The sequence below is a fragment of the Halichoerus grypus genome, chromosome 5, assembly GCF_964656455.1.
Source record: "Halichoerus grypus chromosome 5, mHalGry1.hap1.1, whole genome shotgun sequence".
NCBI lineage: Eukaryota > Metazoa > Chordata > Mammalia > Carnivora > Phocidae > Halichoerus > Halichoerus grypus.
The window spans coordinates 135,684,457-135,703,301 of NC_135716.1; the positions used below are offsets into that span (position 1 = coordinate 135,684,457).

General features: G+C 40.7%; 1 protein-coding gene across 4 annotated transcripts in view; it reads right to left on the minus strand.

The window, feature by feature from the left end:
- RAVER2 (ribonucleoprotein, PTB binding 2) overlaps window positions 1–18,307 on the minus strand; it is a 97,476-nt gene extending 79,169 nt beyond the window's left edge. For 2 of the 4 annotated variants that reach the window (XM_036109982.2, XM_036109992.2), the window contains exon 1: window positions 17,827–18,306. In XM_036109982.2, coding sequence (XP_035965875.1) covers window positions 17,827–18,069 — 243 coding nt within the window. In that variant the 5' untranslated portion in view covers window positions 18,070–18,306. Of the gene's footprint in view, window positions 1–17,826 lie in introns of all 4 variants that reach the window. The other 2 variants (XM_036109997.2, XM_036109970.2) reach the window with 2 other exon arrangements.
- Window positions 18,308–18,845: the final 538 nt, after the last annotated feature.

Consider the following 18,845-nt stretch of genomic DNA (forward strand, 5'->3'; position numbering starts at 1 on the left):
ACGTAGGGGCCAGCTTGAAGGAGCTCCCACTGCCCAAGTCTAAAACAATTTAAGCATGAAAATAAGTAATCATATTAATGAAGTGTAACTCACTGAGCAACAAAGGAACCCATGAGCCTATTTCTAACATAACTTAGTAAATAAATTGAACACTTGAAAGGGAATAGAATATTTACACAGTCTTAATTAAGGTATGCCCCATTAAAATCATTATTAGTTACAAAGGGAAAAACTTTTCATGAAGAAGCCTGGCAGACACCACTTTAATAAAAAAAAATCAAAATGATCAAAATTAACTTTATCAACAATGGGACAAAATCTAAAACATGCACCACCCTGTTATATTCCTGCCAAGAATACTTAACTTGAATCTAATCACGGAGAAACATCAGACTACCCCAAATTAAAGGACATTCTACAATATAAAGGGCCTAGGGGAGGAGCAAGATGGTGGAAGAGTAGGAGACCTAAATTTCGTCTGGTCCCAGAAATTCAGCTAGACAGCTATCAAACCATTATGAACACCTACAAATTCAACAGGAGATTGAAGTAAACAATGGCAGTGACCACTTTGTGGAAGGTAGGACGTGCGAATCCAAGGCGATATTTGGGAAGATAGACCGTGGGGGAAGGGAGGCTCCGTCAGCCAGCTACTGGCAAGGGCTTGAGCAGCGGAGCACAAAACTGGAACTTTTAGAAGTCTGCTCTGCTGAGGGACATCGCTCCAGTGGCTAAGCAGGGGGTGGAACCCTCGCTGGGACAGTGTGGTCTCAGGACCCTCGGGGTCACAGAAAGCCCGGGGGTGCCTGAGTGCGGCAGAGCTCCCAGGTATCGGAGCCGGGAAGCTGGCCGCAGAGACGGAGCCAAGGAGCGGGCTCTCAGCTCAGGGTTGCCATAAACCATGATCCACGGCACAGTCGGGCCACTGCTCCTCCAGCAGGGACCCAACAAGTGGCAGATCCGGGGAGACTACCCTTCCTCCCCTGGGAGGAGCAGCGTGGGAACACACCGCAGGAATTTGCTGGGTTTGGAGACTCCAAACGGGGTCGTGTGCCAGAGATAGAAATGCTCGGTCACAGGCCAGGTGAGCACAGAGTGTGGCCAGAGTGGGGGAGACAGGAGTGACTGACTGCTTTTCTCTGGGGGCTCAATGAGGAGTGGGGCCCCGAGTTCTCGGCTCCTCCAGGGTGGAGATTGGGAGGCCACCATTTTCACTCTCATCCTCCAAAGCTGTACCGAAAGCTTGCAAGAAACAAAGGCTCCCGAGAGCAAACCCGAGCAGATTACTTAGCCCGCCCGGCAAGGGTAGGGCAATTCCGCCTCAGGCAAAGAAAGTTGAGAACCACAGCAACAGGTCCCTCTCCCAGAAGATCAGCAAGAACAGCCAACCAAGACCAAGTTTACCGATCAATGAGAATGGCAGAACTCCAGCACTCGGGGAATAGAGCACATAGAATTCATGGCTTTTTTCCCATGATTCTTTAGTCTTTCAAAGTTAATTTTTAAAATTTTCTCTATTTTTTTCTTATTCTATTATTTTTAAAATTTTTCTTCTTTCCTTTTTCAACCATCTTATCAATTCCTTTTTAAAAATCTTTTTTAATTTCAATTTTTACAGTCATATTCTATCCCTTCATTGTATTTAACCTTATTTTGTGTGTGTGAGTGTGCGTATGTGTGTGTGTGTGTGTGTATGTGTTTTCTTTCTTTAAAATTTTGGGATACAGTTTCTTCTAACAGACCAAAATATGCCCTAAATGTAGTGTATGGCTTTGTTCTAGTCTCCTGCCTGATCACATTCTCTCTTTTTTTTTTTTTAATTTTTCTTCTTTCTGTTTTCAACCAACTTATCTGATCAATTCCTTTTTTAAAATCTTTTTAAATTTTCATCTTTACAGTCATATTCCATCCCTTCATCGTATTTACCCTTATTTTTGTATATACATGTTTTTCTTTCTTTAAAATTTTGGGAGGCAGTTTCATCTAACAGACCAAAATACACCCAAAATCTAGTGTGTGGCTCTATTCTATTCACCAGCCTGATCATATTCTTTTTTTCTTTTTTTCTTTTCCCCCTGGTTTCGGGTCTGTTCTGATTTGTTTAGCGTATGTTTTTCTGGGGTCATTGTTACCCTTTTAGCATTTTGTTCTCTCGTTCATCTATTTTTCTCTGGACAAAATGACAAGATGGAAAAACCTCAAAAAAAAAAAGAACAAGAGGCAGTAACCACTGCCAGGGAACTAATCAATACAGACATTAGTAAGATGTCGGAACTAGAGTTCAGAATGACGATTATAAAGATACTAGCTGGGCTTGAAAAAAACATAGAAGATACTAGAGAATTCCTTTCTGGAGAAATAAAGGAACTAAAATCTAACCAAGTCGAAATCAAAAAGGCTATTAATGAGGTGCAATCAAAAATGGAGGCTTTAACTGCTAGGATAAATGAGGCAGAAGAAAGAATTAGTGATATAGAAGACCAAATGATGGAAAATAAAGAAGCTGAGAAAAAGAGATAACTACTGGATCACAAGGGGAGAATTCGAGAGATAATGATACCATAAGACGGAACAGTATTAGAATAATCGGGATCCCAGAAGAAGAAGAAAGAGAGAGAGGGGCAGAAGGTATATTGGAGTAAATTATAGCAGAGAACTTCCCTAATTTGGGGAAGGAAAGAGGCATCAAAATCCAGGAGGCACAGAGAACCCCCTCAAAATCAATAAATATAGGCCAACATCCTGACATCTAATAGTAAAACTTACAAGTCTCAGAGACAAAGAGAAAATGTTGAAAGCAGCTCGGGACAAGAGGTCTGTAACCTACAACAGTAGAAACATTAGACTGGCAGCAGACCTATCCACAGAGACCTGGCAGGCCAGAAAGGACTGGCATGATATATTCAGGGCACTAAATGAGAAAAATATGCAGCCAAGAATACTATACCCAGCTTGGCTGTCATTGAAAATAGGAGGGATAAAAAAGCTTCCAGGACAAATACTGAAAGAATTTGTGAACACCAAACCAGCCCTATAAGAAATATTTAAAGGAGTCCTCTAAGCAAAGAGAGAGCCTAAAAGTAACATAGAACAGAAAGGAACAGAAGCAATACAATGGCACTAAATTCATATCTTTCAATATTTATCTTGAATGTAAATGGGCTAAATGCCCCAATCAAAAGACACAGGGTATCAGATTGGATAAAAAAAACAAGACCCATCGATATGCTTTCTGCAAGAGACTCATTTTAGACCCAAAGACACCTCCAGATTGAAAGTGAGGGGGTAGAAAACCATTTACCATGCTAATGGACATCAAAAGAAAGCTGGGGTGGCAATCCTTGTATCAGACAAATTAGATTTTAAACCAAAGACTATAATAAGAGATGAGGAAGGACACTATATCCTACTTAAAGGGTCTATCCAACAAGAAGATCTAACAATTGTAAATATCTATGCCCCTAACATGGGAGCAGCCAATTATATAAGCCAGTTAATAACAAAATCAAAGAAACACATCGACAATAATACAATAATAGTAGGGGACTTTAACACCTCCCTCACTGAAATGGACAGATCATCTAAGCAAAAGATCAACAAGGAAATAAAGACTTTAAATGACACACTGGACCAAATGGACTTCACAGAGGTATTCAGAACATTCCATCCCAAAGCAACAGAATAAACATTCTCTTCTAGTGCCCATGGAACATTCTCCAGAATAGATCACATCCTAGGTCATAAATCAGGTCTCAACCGCTACCAAAAGATTGGGATCATTCCCTGCATATTTTCAGACCACAATGCTTTGAAACTAGAACTCAGTCACAAGAGGAATGTTGGAAAGAACTCAAATACATGGAGGCTAAAGAGCATCCTACTAAAGAATGAACAGGTCAACCAGGAAATTAAAGAAGAATTAAAAAAATTTCATGGAAACAAATGAAAATGAAAACATAACTGTTCAAAATCTGTGGGATGCAGCAAAGGCAGTCCTAAGAGGAAAGTATATAGCAATACAAGTCTTTCTCAAGAAACAAGAAAGGTCTCAAGTACACAACCTAACCCTACACCTAAAGGAGCTGGAGAAAGAACAGCAAAGAAAGCCTAAACCCAGCAGGAGAAGAGAAATAATAAAGATCAGAGCAGAAATCAATGAAATAGAAACCGAAAGAATAGTAGAACAGATCAACGAAACTAGGAGCTGGTTCTTTGAAAGAATTAATAAGATTGATAAACCCTGGCCAGACTTATCAAAAAGAAAAGAGAAAGGACCCAAATAAATAAAATCATGAATGAAAGAGGAGAGATCACAACCAACACCAAGGAAATACAAACAATTATAAGAACATATTATGAGCAACTATACGCCAGTAAATTAGACAACCTTGAAGAAATGGATGCATTCCCAGAGATGTATAAACTACCCAAACTGAAGCAGGAAGAAATAGAAAACCTGAACAGACCCATGACCAACCAGTAAGGAAATTGAAGCAGTAATCAAAAATCTCCCAACAAACAAGAACCCAGGGCCAGATGGCTTCCCAGGGGGAATTCTACCAAACATTTAAAGAAGAATTAGTACTTATTCTTCTGAAACTGTTCCAAACAATAGAAATGGAAGGAAAACTTCTGAATTCATTTTATGAGGACAGCATTACCTTGATCCCAAAACCAAACAAAGACCCCATCAAAAAGGAGAATTACAGACCAATACCCCTGATGAACATGGATGCAAAAATTCTCACCAAAATACTAGCCAATAGGATCCAACAGTACATTAAAAGGATTATTCACCACGACCATGTGGGATTTATTCCTGGGCTGCAAGGTTCGTTCAACATCCGCAAATCAATCAACGTGATACAATACATTAATAAAAGAACAAGAACCATATGATCCTCTCAATAGATGCAGAAAAAGCATTTGACAAAGTACAGCATCCTTTCTTGATTAAAACTCTTCACAGTGTAGGGATAGAGGGTACATACCTCAATATCATAAAAGCCATCTATGAAAAACCCACAGCGAATATAATTTGCAATGGGGAATAATTGAGAGCTTTTCGCCTAAGGTCAGGAACATGGCAGGGATGTCCACTATCACCACTGCTATTCAACATAATACTAGAAGTCCTAGCCTCAGCAATCAGACAACAAAAAGAAATAAAAGGCATTCAAATCAGCAAAGAAGAAGTGAAACTCTCACTCTTTGCAGATGATATGATACTTTATGTGGAAAACCCAAAAGACTCCACCCCAAAACGGCTAGAACTCATACAGGAATTCAGTCAAGTGGCAGGATATAAAATCAATGCACAGAAATCAGTGGCATTCCTATACACCAACAACGAGACAGAAGAAAGAGAAATTAAGGAGTCGATCCCATTTACAATTGCACCCAAAACCATAAGATACCTAGGAATAAATCTACCCAAAGAGGCAAAGAATCTGTACTCAGAAAACTATATAATACTCATGAAAGAAATTGAGGAAGACACAAAGAAATGGAAAAACATTCCATGCTTGGATTGGCAGAACAAATATTGTGAAAATGTCAATGCTACCTAGAGCAATCTACACATTTAAAGCAATCCCTATCAAAATACCATCAACTTTTTTCAAAGAAATGGAACAAATAATCCTAAAATTTGTACGGAACCAGAAAAGACCCCGAATAGCTAGAGGAATGTTGAAAAAGGAAAGCAAAGCTGGTGGCATCACAATTCCGGACTTCAAGCTCTATTACAAAGCTGTCATCATTAAGACAGTATGGTACTGGCACAAAAACAAGCACATAGATCAATGGAACAGAATAGAGAGCCCAGAAATGGACCCTCAACTCTAGGGTCAATAATCTTCAACAACGCAGGAAAGTATGTCCAATGGAAAAAAGTCTCTTGAACAAATGGTGTTGGGAAAATTGGACAGCCACATGCAGAAGAATGAAACTGGACCATTTCCTTACACCACACACAAAAATAGACTCAAAATGGATGAAACACTTAAATGTGAGACAGGAATCCATCAAAATCCTTGAGGAGAACACAGGCAGCAACCTCTTCGACCTCAGCCACAGCAACTTCTTCCTAGACACATCGTCCAAGGCAAGGGAAGCAAAAGCAAAAATGAACTATTGGGACTTCATCAAGATAAAAAGTTTTTGCACAGCAAAGGAAACAGTCAACAAAACCAAAGACAACCGAAGGAATGGGAGAAGATATTTGACATATCAGATAAAGGGCTAGTATCCAAAATCTATAAAGAACTTATCAAACTCAACACCCAGCGAACAAATAATCCAATCAAGAAATGGGCAGAAGACATGAACAGACATTTCTGCAAAGAAGACATCCAAACGGCCAACAGACACATGAAAAAGTGCTCAATAGCACTTGGCATCAGGGAAATCCAAATCAAAACCTCAGTGAGATACCACCTCACACCAGTCAGAATGGCTAAAATTAACAAGTCAGGAAACGACAGATGTTGGCGAGGATGCGGAGAAAGGAGAACCCTCCTACCCTGTTGGTGGGAATGCAAGCTGGTGCACCCACTCTGGAGAACAGTGTGGAGGTTCCTCAAAAAGTTGAAAATAGAGCTACCCTATGACCCAGCAATTGCACTACTGGATATTTACCCCAAAGATACAAAAGTAGGGATCCAAAGGGGCACATGCACCCCAATGTTTATAGCAGCAATGTCCACAATAGCCAAACTGTGGAAAGAGCCAAGATGTCCATCGACAGATGAATAGATAAAGAAGATGTGGTATATATACACAATGGAACATTATGCAGCCATCAAAACAAAACAAAACAAAACAAAAAACAAAAAAACAAAAAAACCCCCACGAAATCTTGCCATTTGCAACAACGTGGATGGAACTAGAGGGTATTATGCTAAGCGTAATAAGTTGATCAGAGAAAGACAAGTATTGTATGATCTCACTGATAAGAGGAATTTGAGAAACAAGGCAGAGGATCATAGGGGAAGAGAGGGAAAAATGGAACAAGACGAAACCAGAGAGGGAGACAAACCATAAGAGACTCTTAATCTCAGGAAACAAACTGAGGGTTGCTGGAGTGGAGGGGGGTGGGAGGGATGGGGTGGCTGGGTGATGGACATTGGGGAGGGTATGTGCTATGGTGAGCACTGGGAATTGTGTAAGACTGATGAATCACAGACCTGTACCCCTGAAACAAATAATACATTATATGTTAATAAAAAACAAACAAACAAAAACCCAAAATAACTGGCCTATCATCCTCAAAGGGGTCAAGGTCATAAAAGTCAAGCCAAGACTGATGACTTATTCCAGACTAAAGAATATTAAAAAGACACAACTAAATGCAATACATAATTCTGAACTGGATCTTTTCACTATGAAAGACATTCATGGGACAACTAGCAAAACTTAAATGTGATCCAAGGATTAGGTGGCAGTTATTCTGACTTTGATGGTAGTGATGTGGCTATGCTAGACAATGTCCAATTTTGTACAATAAAGTACTTAGGGTGGTAAAGTGGCATGTCAGTATTCACTCTTGAACAGTTCAGAGGGGGAAAAAGTTCTTTGTACTGTACTTTTCTGTAAGTTTGAGATTATCTCAAAATTTAAAACTTCACAGATTCACATGTTCTTGTTTACTACCATTACCTTTACTCTAGATCAGGCTATAAAAAGTGCACAGGGTTGAAAGTCAGAGTCATGGAGACTAGTCTGGAATCAAAAGCAAGCAGTTAAACTTGTGGGTAATAGAAAATACAGGAAAATAAAAAGTCCAGGAAATAAAAGCAAGCTGGGAGCTAAGAGCAGATAATCACAGTAGTGGGTTGAGGGGGAAAGATATAAAACCCAATTGGCTGGGGCAAAAAGGGTCTGATGGGGTAGGGCAAGGTAGTAGGATGAGAGGCAAAGTTTACACACACAAATACAGGCACAAACAAATTCAATGAAATTTAATGCTATTTTGGCATTCAGGTGGTAACAAACATTTAACAGAAAGCTTCAAACGCAAAGAAAATGTACAAGCATAGGGAAGTGAGGACTAAGTTCACACACCTAAAGATAATGATAGTAAATAAGCACAAAATTAAGCCTGAAATGCATAAAAAAATAAGTTTAGGGGCTCACAACCAGTTAAGGACTCAGAAATCTAACAAAAGAGAGAAACTTGTTTCTTATCAATAAATACTTATTGTGAAGAACACTGAACAGCACATCAGTCTTCCCATGTTTGAAAGAGAAACATTCTTTAAAGAGAAACCATCTTTGGCGTTTAATAAACATTAGGGGGAAAATAATACACTGCAATCCCTTGTAAACCCCTGTGCCAGGCACAGTGCCTATAAATGTCAATTGGTACTGCTGGGTGACCAGGGAACAATGAGCTTTTACATCAAACAGTTGACTTTTTTTAAGAAAGAAAATTAAGGAGCCTGATTTATATTCTTGCCCAGGTGAAGGAACCCCCCACCCTTGCATAAATATGGCTCCCAACAGTTTCTGATGAAAACTCTTCAAGAAGCACCTCTGGATCTGCTCAAGTGATCTCTACTCAGGTGAAGTCCCACAAACATGATCAAATTATATTCACCTGGAAGCGCTTCTCAACCTGGATCTGAATTCCCCAGTGACATCAGGCATAAGTTACAAGAGATCTATAATCCCTTGAAATTGCATGCAAATTGTTGTGTGTCTATGAATATTAGCACTTTCCTGGAGAGAGGGTTTATGGCTTCCAACCTACTCATAAGCCATAAACAGTTGACTGAATTATGATAACTGCGGTAACATCACTGCCAAAAAAGCCAGCACAATCTTACAATGCAAAATTTGTTCATTTTACAAATCAATCCTGAGGGCTTCAGTGTGTCAGACATATTAATAGAAATCTAACATTTTAGAACAAAGTAGGTGGGTAATCCCTTCTGTTTTAAATTTCCCTTGGAACAGGGTGTCAGGTTCTAGGTGAAATATTTGTGATACAAAGGTAAATATTACACAATCCCTGTCGTTTGAAACACATTACAATGTGTGCAAAGGGGAATTACAATTATAATACAGTGTAGGATAAGAATATGAGCTTTGGAATCAGACAGACATTAGTCTTTTCCAAACTCCACTGCTAATTAGTTGAATGACCTTGGGCAAACTTCTTGGCATTAATTTTGTATCTGTTTCCCTATCGATGAAATGGGAATGAGAAATTCTGATCTAACAGTCTTGAAATGAGGATTAAGTACAATGTAAACAAAATATAATATACAGTGTGTGGCAATAATAGGTACTCAATAAACAAAATGTGTTATTGTTGTTATAGATATCCAGAGGAAAGAGAAATTTGTTCTGGCAGAGGGATTATAGGAAGATCTCGATTAGACAACCATGCTCCTGTTTTAGGGGATACAATGACAAAGTGGCAATGGTGTGTTCCCAGGGGAAAACAAGACTGTGAGGAAATTTGGACTCATATCCTAAAAACTAGTGGTTTGAAGGAATTGAAGTTATAAGTTAAAAATCAATACCATAAATTCTCTGTATTATGGGAGGAGAGAAGTTGGATTTTAGGGAAATTAATTTTATATATTCAGTATAAATAAGGCATTTATAACAAAGCTGTCTGAAGATGGAGTAATTACCTTACCAAGCAGTGATGTCTTTGAAAGTAAAGGCGTTAAAAGTGCAAGAATTCATGTGTGAAGCACTCTAAAATTAGATTTACATAGTAAGCAGAAGAGTTAGATAAAATGTTTTCTACCATCCCTTCCAATACTGAGATTTTATGCTTTTTTTTCTTAATCAAAATTCTGTATTAGGATACTATTGGTTGGTAGTAACATGAGACCCAACTTGAAATCCATGAAATAAAAAGAACTTAGTGGCTTGTATAACTATGAAATCCAGAGGTAAGTTTCAGATATAGTTTGATCAGGGCTCCAGTCCAGCTTCTCTACTTTTTCCCCCTTTGGGTCAGTCCTCCATTGGATGTCTGCTCTGTCCTCAGACTGCCAGCTGAAATCAGGGCAATATGTCTCTGCACTCATATCCAGTGGGAGGAAAGAGAATCCCCTACCTTAACAAGCAAACGAAAGTCCTAAGCTTCTTATTATATTGGGTTGAAACAATCACTATGGCCAAGGGACTGTGACATACTGACTGGCTTAGGGCCAGGTTACTGCCCATACTTCAACCAATTCTAATGCCAAAAAGGAAGAACGCTGTTTGTTGTTTTATGTCACCCAAACAGATGGGGGTAATCTCTATCAAATCGATCCAAACCATGTAAGTTAGTAAATAACGAGAGAAGAGTAGAGCCTCAAAGAAAAATCTGGGTGCTATTAGGAAAGACAAGAGAAAGAAAGGAGACTGGGTAGGCGACAGAATCAGGTTCTCAACAAGAAACATATGGCATACTCAAAAACTAAATAATTGGAGAGATTTTTTTAAAGAGACTACCTACAAAGGCGTAAAAAAAGCCTACGGTTAGCAACAGTCCCCTATAACCCCTAAACCTAAGGAGGCAAGGACAATGATTACAACAGCCCTGAGATCGTAATTGCATGGAGAGTGCCATTGGAAAGAACCTTTGAAAGAGGAAAGAGCCAACTCAAGGTATCCCGGCAGAAAGGGAATGGGGTGAATAAATTCTCCAATCTGTCTCTCCGCCACCCTTTGATCTCCCACTGGTGGCTCTGGCCAAATGCAACCTAGAAACCAGAGGAGGAGAGAGCCTTGTTAGTGCAATCCACAGTAAGATAAGCCTCCCAGGACACAGAGCAGGTAAGAAGGATGGAGACAGATCTGGAGGAACAAATGAAAGATACTCAGCACAGCAGCCAAGGACAATCCTCTGCAGATAAGTAAAAGCCAAAATATACAGACTAGTGTTCTGACTTTCCCACTTCTTACCCCTCTCAGTGCACAGAGTAAGGCAATTACCTCCCTAAGCCAACAAAATACAAACAGAGCCAAGGTTTCAGATAAGCATTTATAGAATATTTAAATTTATCGATAATTTTGTTTTCTTTATCTACATTTTAACATTCCTGGGGCACCTGGGTGGCTCAGTCGGTTAAGTGTCTGCCTTCAGTTCAGGTCATGATACCGCAGGCCCAGGATCAAGCCCCACATCTGCTTCTCCCTCTGCCCCTCACCCTGCTCCAGCTCGCTCTCACTCCCCTCCCCCGACCTCTCACTCTCTTGCTCTCAAATAAATAAAATCTTTTTTTTTTTTTAAGATTTTATTTATTTATTTGACACACAGAGAGAGACAGCGAGAGAGGGAACAGAAGCAGGGAGAAGCAGGCCTCCCACTGAGCAGGGAGCCCAACGTGGGGCTCGATCCCAGGAACCTGGGATCATGACCCGAGCTGAAGGCAGATGCTTAACGACTGAGCCACCCAGGAGCCCCTAAATAAAATCTTTTAAAAAAATAACATTCCTTTACTTGCCTGTTTCAGCTAGGCTAAGTAGAGCTAAGCATAAAACTTTCTGCCCACAAATAAGAAATGGGCTCTGGTAGCTCCTAAGGACAGCCGGCTCTAAGGTAGGGAAGGTAAATGCAAATAGTAGTAAGAGACAAAACTCAGGGGGTCAGAGGGATCCCTTTCAGCAACAGCCTTCCATCAGAGATGATTTATTGCTTCCCTGATGTTCAGAATCTTATTTATTTAAAGAACAATTGCCTTAAATACAGCTTTTTCTTGCGTGCTGACATAAGGCCCAGGTGTACCCGTCAATGATCTAAAGCTGGGGGTGTCTCTGTTCCTGCACAAAGCTCTTTAGAGGTTATTGTACTATTTAGAGTAATCTTCAACTTCAGAAGCACCGTAGCTTAAATCATTGTTAAAATGCTAACCAACAGCACTAAATACCATCTGCCATATTCTTCTATGGGAAAATGTGGTACAACTCCAAAAAATAATTTATAGGCATAACCTACTCATTAATTAGGAAATGGCCTACAAATCACCTGAGACTTCTTTGGGCTGCTTGTTAACACGCAGCATTGTGATGCTGACCACAAAGTACTGCTCTTCGCAAATATGTTTTCAGACCAGAGAATAAGCATTGCTGAAACACTTTTCAAGAATTCCTGCCAAGACAAGAAACTTACCGAGCCAGTGGCGACCCAGAAATCTAGATGTTCCTCTAGCAGCTTTTGGTGTCCTTGTTACATTGGGGGTAGCATAATAAAACATGCAGAAAAGGGGTACAACTCATCATGAAATTCTGATTAACTACATTAGAAAATGATAACTTTTAAGTCGTGTAAACTACACTACGAAAAGTAACTTTTGGAAGTAAGCAAAATGCAAAACAAAACGCCTTTGTAGGTAGTCTCTTTAAAAAAATCTCTCCAATTATTTAGTTTTTGAGTATGCCATATGTTTCTTGCTGAGAACCTGATTCTGTCGCCTACCCAGTCTCCTTTCTTTCTCTTGTCTTTCCTAATAGCACCCATTCTTGATAAGAAAAAGAATCATTTCAAAATACAAAAATATCCCAGTATTATCAGGAGAAAGTGAACAAGAGCCCAATACAAAAAGAGGCGGGAATTACTGAATATAGTATTAGAGAAAACAATGTATATTTGAAAATCTGTTAAAAAACAAAATGTATGTGAGAAAATTCTATTGGTTTTGACCAATATGAAAGAAAAACAGGAATAAGTAGCTTTTAAAAAGAAAATCAACTGGAGTTTTCTACATTAGGTGGTTTGTTATTCTAAAAAGTACTTAGTTGATAATACTATGCTTTCACACAGATCTCTGTGAATTAACCATCAAGCTTCTCAATTAACCATTATAATAGAGTACTTTGAAATGAAAGCTAATAATGCCCAGAGTGAGACAATAGAATGTTTCTTCTATTACGGATCCTGGCCGTTAGCCCTAAGCACTTCACATTTTCTATTACACAAGAAAATCGCATTCAGATTCTAAAATCAACACAAGAACAAAACACATGTACACATACCCAACATGTTAGGAAAAAAAGTGAATTCAAACAACATAGGGAGTAAATGCCACTGTCTTCTCCATTTTGAAATCCCAGAATTAACAGTTCTTTGAAATAGAACAAGGCTATAAGCGCTGTGAATTGTGCAAGACTGTTGAATCTCAGATCTGTACCTCTGAAACAAATAATGCAATATATGTTAAGAAAGAAAAAAAGAAGAAGAATGTAGCAGGAGGGGAAGAATGAAGGGGGGGAAATTGGAGGGGGAGAAAAACCATGAGAGACGATGGACTCTGAAAAACAAACTGAGGGTTCTAGAGGGGAGGGGGGTGGGAGGATGGGTTAGCCTGGTGATGGGTATTGAGGAGGGCACGTTCTGCATGGAGCACTGGGTGTTATGCACAAACAATGAATCATGGAACACTATATCTAAAACTAATGATGTAATGTATGGGGATTAACATAACAATAAAAAAATTAAAAAAAAAAAAAAGAAATAGAACCAGGCTAACAAACAAATATAAACAATGTATAGGAAGGGCAATAAAAAACACATATTAGGACATTACCTTAAATCAAAATTCTAAGTTCAGAGCTGCAAGACTATTCACGCACATACATTCACAATGGCTATTCTGAATAAGAACCAGTGTTCTCAACGTTGTTATTATTCATGTAATTATAATTATTACAAATGTTATTCATGATAAATTACTACGATTACATTCCAAAACATAAACATTCAAAGACATTACCATAAATATCCAAATCACAGTGGCCTGAAGTACTTGGGAGTCTAAGTAGCTTGAGAAAACTAGAGTAGAATCCAATGTAGGACTAAGAAGAAATGAGACTGCAATATAGGCAGGGGCCAAGTCACAAAAGGCCTAGAGTCTTAGATTTCTATCCTATTATGTTGTGCTTTCAAACCAAGGTTTGAGCACTCCATGGTCATAAACGGGTATGGAAAAAGTAGAGGATAAATATGTGCATCTTCCATAAGTGTCAAGTTTATGAAAAAAATTTGGAGGACAGTGAAACAAGTTTAAGTCACTGTGTTTACATTAAATCCAAGTTTACTAGTAGAACATAAAATTAATATGAATTTGTCAGTGAGAACATGAAGCTTCAAAGCAATTTCATTCTTGGGGTAAGCTAACTGAGCTTCACTATTCCTTACAATTTGAGGAAAGGAGACATGTTGAGGGCCATTCGAGGAAGAGTCTGAGAAGCAGTGCTGGGAATGTAGAGCCCAGCCTCTTTTTTTTTTTTTTTTTGCAGGAGAGTGACATGATTGGATTTGTGCCTTGTGGGGGGTGGGGGGGGTTGTTCTCTCAGGGGAAGCAGTAAGCAGGATGGGCTAAAACATAGACAATAATGAGGGTAGATGATAAAGAGAAAAGTTGTAATAGTCTGGGCAAGAGATGAAAAGGGACATGAACCAGAGCTGAGACGATGAAAACACAGAGGGCTAGGAGGATTCGAGAAGGCGTAGGCGGCCAACCAGACAGCACCTGGCTGACGGCACAGTAACTTAAATGAGGCAGCTTTTAAGAACTGTTTTTACCAAAAACGATAATTTGAGTAAGATTACTAAAAATCATGTTTAATAAAGGAAACACTCATGTTTTAAAAAGGTTAAAACAATATTATTGGGCTCCTACTAATCAGTTACCAATGGAACTTTTCTAGAGACATCACTATACAGCTTGAGAACTAAAGTTAGGAATGGCCTCGATCCTTAATGTAATATTCTAGAATAAATGAATGAATGAACCTATAGAGTCTTCTAGAAAAGAACAGGAATTTGATATTTAAAGTATCTGATTACTTAATAACTGAACAAAAAGTAGTAGCTTTTTCTTAAACCATGTTAGTTATTTCACAAGGAATAGTTTAGCCAAGCAATAAATGCTAAAAGGCACAACATAAAATTCAAGTTAAACCCCCACTTCTAAGTTGACAGTAAAATGCAGCCACTAAGAAAGACATTAGAATTAGACATTAGAATTGTGAAGGGAAAAAAAAGATAAAATATAAAAAAATCCTTGCAAAATATATTTATGAAAATATTAGAACTTTATTAAGTATATGTTAATTTTATTCAACCAATAAAAATAGCAATGCTCAGTCTAATTAATCTAAAGACTGTCTTTTAATTGCTTTTAAAAATTAGCCTACTTTGGTCTATTCTACTTATTTAACACAGACCATATAGTTACGATTGTGAGCAGAAAACTAGCAAAGATACAAGTACAGAAGATGACAGAAAAAACACTACTCAAACACTGATATGTTTAGATTTTAAAACTACAGATCAGAAATATTAAAAACAATGTTTTATAATATAAATCATCATAGGAAAAATGCTAGAACAAGTCTGGAAACTAATATCTAGATCCTAACAACTTTTTTTTTTTTTTTTTTTGCTTTTAGATGAAATTCTTCAATTCTCAAAAAACATGGCTTAAGAATTTAACTAAACATAAAAATTTAAGATACTTGGCAGTAAAAGACTCATCTAGACATGTAGATCTTATATCAATTTTATTCAATAGTTTATGCTTGCTACCTTACAGAAAATCCTAAGATTTAGGCCAAACATAAATTCATAAGAGAAAGGATAGCGCAAAAATAGAAATCAGTATAATTCTCATAAAATCTCCATCCATCACTAATGCCAAGTAATTAAAACTGTTCCTTTTTTTAGACCCTTTGATATATTTGTTCATGTCCCTTAATAAGGGAAATGAGAAAGATACCAACAGCAAAACAAGGATAGAGCCAACTGCCTAGAATGTTGTTTCTAAATATTTTTAGAATGCAAGGAAATATAACAAAAATAGGTGACACTCTACAAAAATGATAAGACACTTCTCCATCTCTTTTTTCCTAGATTATCTATACACAGAGCTGCTGTTCCTTGTTTTTTTTTTTTTTTCAATGCCACCTGCCTCTTCCAGTCATCACTCTTCCTGAGCCCCCTTGCTGTCTTCTATTTACATGGGTAGGGGAAATTTGCTTCTATGAAATCAGTCCATTGCAGGTGTTCTTATAGTTAGCATCACAAAATATTACCTGACAGATGGGAAGTGGTCAATAATGGAAAGAGCTGAAAGAGGGATGAGATACATTGTATTGACAGAGACTTCTTTACATTGTTTTTTGAAACAAAATGGCCCCTCGTGTATATAGATTATAAGGTTATATGCTTTCATTTATTGTAAGGTCTAATTACGTAATAATGAGGCATTGCTCTCATTATTTTATGGGTCTTATGGAAGAACTGCCCTGCAATTATCAACAGCCAGCCCACTTGCAATTCCCTGTATCCTGTTACAGGAGAAACTACATAAATCGGCCCAAATCTGCCACTACCAGCCCACCCTCCCCCATCCACACAAATTCAAGCTATGTATGACATATACATGAACATCTAGACAATCAAGAAACCCTGAAGTACAAAGACATGGTGTCTCTCTTTCCTTTTTTTTTTTTTTTTTGTGGTGAAACAAAAATACATATGTATACATAGGCACAGGAAAAGGGAGAAGGATAATATCTCATGTTAACAATGGTTGTTTTTAAGTATCAGAAATACGGAAATATTTCCTTGCCATTGGTGACAACATGGATTATGCTAAGTGAAATAAGTCAGACTGAGAAAGACAAATGCCATATGATTTCACTTATACATGGTATCTAAAAAAACAAAAGAACAAAACAGACTCCTAGAACTGGTGGTTGCCAGAAGGGAGAAGGATGGGGGAGGGGGGGTGGACGAAAGAGGTGAAGGAGATTAAGAGGCACAAACTTCCAATTATAAAATAAGTAAATAACGGGTATGCGAAGTACACCATCGGGAAACTAGTCAATAACATTGTAATAACTTTGTATGGTGATAGATGGTAACATCGTGGTGAGCAATGCCTAACGTATGGAATTGTCCACTATGTAGTACACCTGAAACTAATATAACACTGTGCGTGTCAACTACACTTCAAGTAAAAAGAGAAAAAAAATACAGGTGATTTCTATTCTCCTTTGTGTTTCTATTTTCTCGCTTTTCTACAATGAGCATGTAGACTTTGGCACTAAAGTTAAATAGATGCAAAGTTTCTAATCTTGAAGCAACAGTTACCAGTTAATCTGGATCAAAGACTCAAAGTAGCCTATCTTTAAGCCTCCTTGAGTCACTGAGTAACAAATCCTCCAGTACTTGGCATGGCAGAGGTGGCCGCAAGGTTCCCCAAAGCTCAGCGATAACCTCTCCATTCCGGGGCTTTGGTAACCTGGGGAGGGGGGAGGGGGGACAGAGTCCTTCCATACAAACTTGGCAAGTGCTTCTGCAACAGCAAAACTCACTTCCAGGTCTCCCATGACCCCGCCCCCCACGGCACACCCAAGTCCGGAGGACCCCGGAGGGACCCTCCACCCCCTGAAAACTTGGACCCCCCAAAACCGTGCTGCATTGGCTCCCCTCCACTCTCCTTCACCTACATTTCCCCTACTACTCCCGCGACCCTTTCTCCTTGCCCCGCACACGCAAGGGCCACAGGGGAAAGAAAAGAGCGGGGCGGGCTAAGGACAGCCTCCCCGGATTCCCGTGACCTTGGACCAGCCGCTTCGCCTCTCAGAGCCTCAGTTTCTCAATCTGCCACCCTCGCAGGGGGACCGCAGGCTCAGAAACCTGGGGGCTTTGCAAAAGCGACAGACGGTTCTAACTCCGCACCGCTCCCCCTCCTCCCCTCGACCGTTCCAAGGCTCCCGGCACCAGCCTGGACGCCTCCGGGCAGCTTCCCACTGGAGCCCTGCTCCGATGCCCCCGGGACGGGTCGCCTCCCAGCACTATCCTTGTACCTGGCAGTTGCTGTCCTGGGGCAGGTTTTTCACCAGGATTTTCCTGCGGTTGCTCAGCTCCCGGTGCATCCGCTGCAGCCGCGCGGCGACCTCTTCGGGGTGCAGCGCGCTGGGCGCGGGGCCCCGGGCGTCCTCGCTCGCGCCGCCGGAGGGGCCCGGCCCGCGCAGCGCCGACCCCGACCCCGCCGCGCCGCCCAGGCCCGCGCCCCCCTCGCCGCTGCCGCCTCCCGCTACCGCCGCCATCTTCCCCGGCGCCCCGCGGCTGCGGGCTCCTCCGGAGGCTCGAGGGGAAGCGGAGAGAGAAAGCGGGAGGAGGCCCGGTCGGGGGCGAGGCGGGCAGAGGCCGCAGAGTGGGCCCGGCCGTAGGGGGCAGGGAGGCGGCGCAGCAGCCAGCAGCCGGCGGGCGGGAGAGGAAACCTGAGCGCCGAGGAGGAGCCCGAGAACCACCTCGCGGGGACCTCCCCCTCGGGCCCCGGCCCCCGCGCTCGGGCGGCGCCCATCCCTGCCTCCCGCCCCGCCGGTGGGGGCCGGGGCGCCGCCACCCGGACACCTGTGCGGCCGCGGGCCCGTCGGCTCCCCTCCCCGCAAGGCCTTAGACGAACCCCCAGGCCTGGTATCCGGGTATGCGGCCCCTTGGCGGCAGCTTCCCGGGGGGGGGACCTCGAAACCCAGGCTCCTGTCCCCGCGCGGCCCCCCCACGTGACACCCAGCTGTTCCCGGGCTCTCCTCGAAACTCCCGCGCTGGGGCGGCTCGGGGGCTGCAGACGCCAATTCGGGCTCCCCTAAACCCAGGAAGGTGCCCTGCGGGCTCCGGACCTTAACCTTCTGTGCTCAAGATGTGCATATTTGGCAAAGAAGTTTGAGTTTACAATGAAAAATAAAGTTTGAGATTTTCTAGGGAGTACAAAGATACTCTGGAGGAAATTTTATATATTTGGAAAAACCTGATGGCAAAACATTTTCCTTGCTGTGTACTAGAAAGCCTGTGCTCTTCACCCTTCCCTGTCGTAAATTTACTA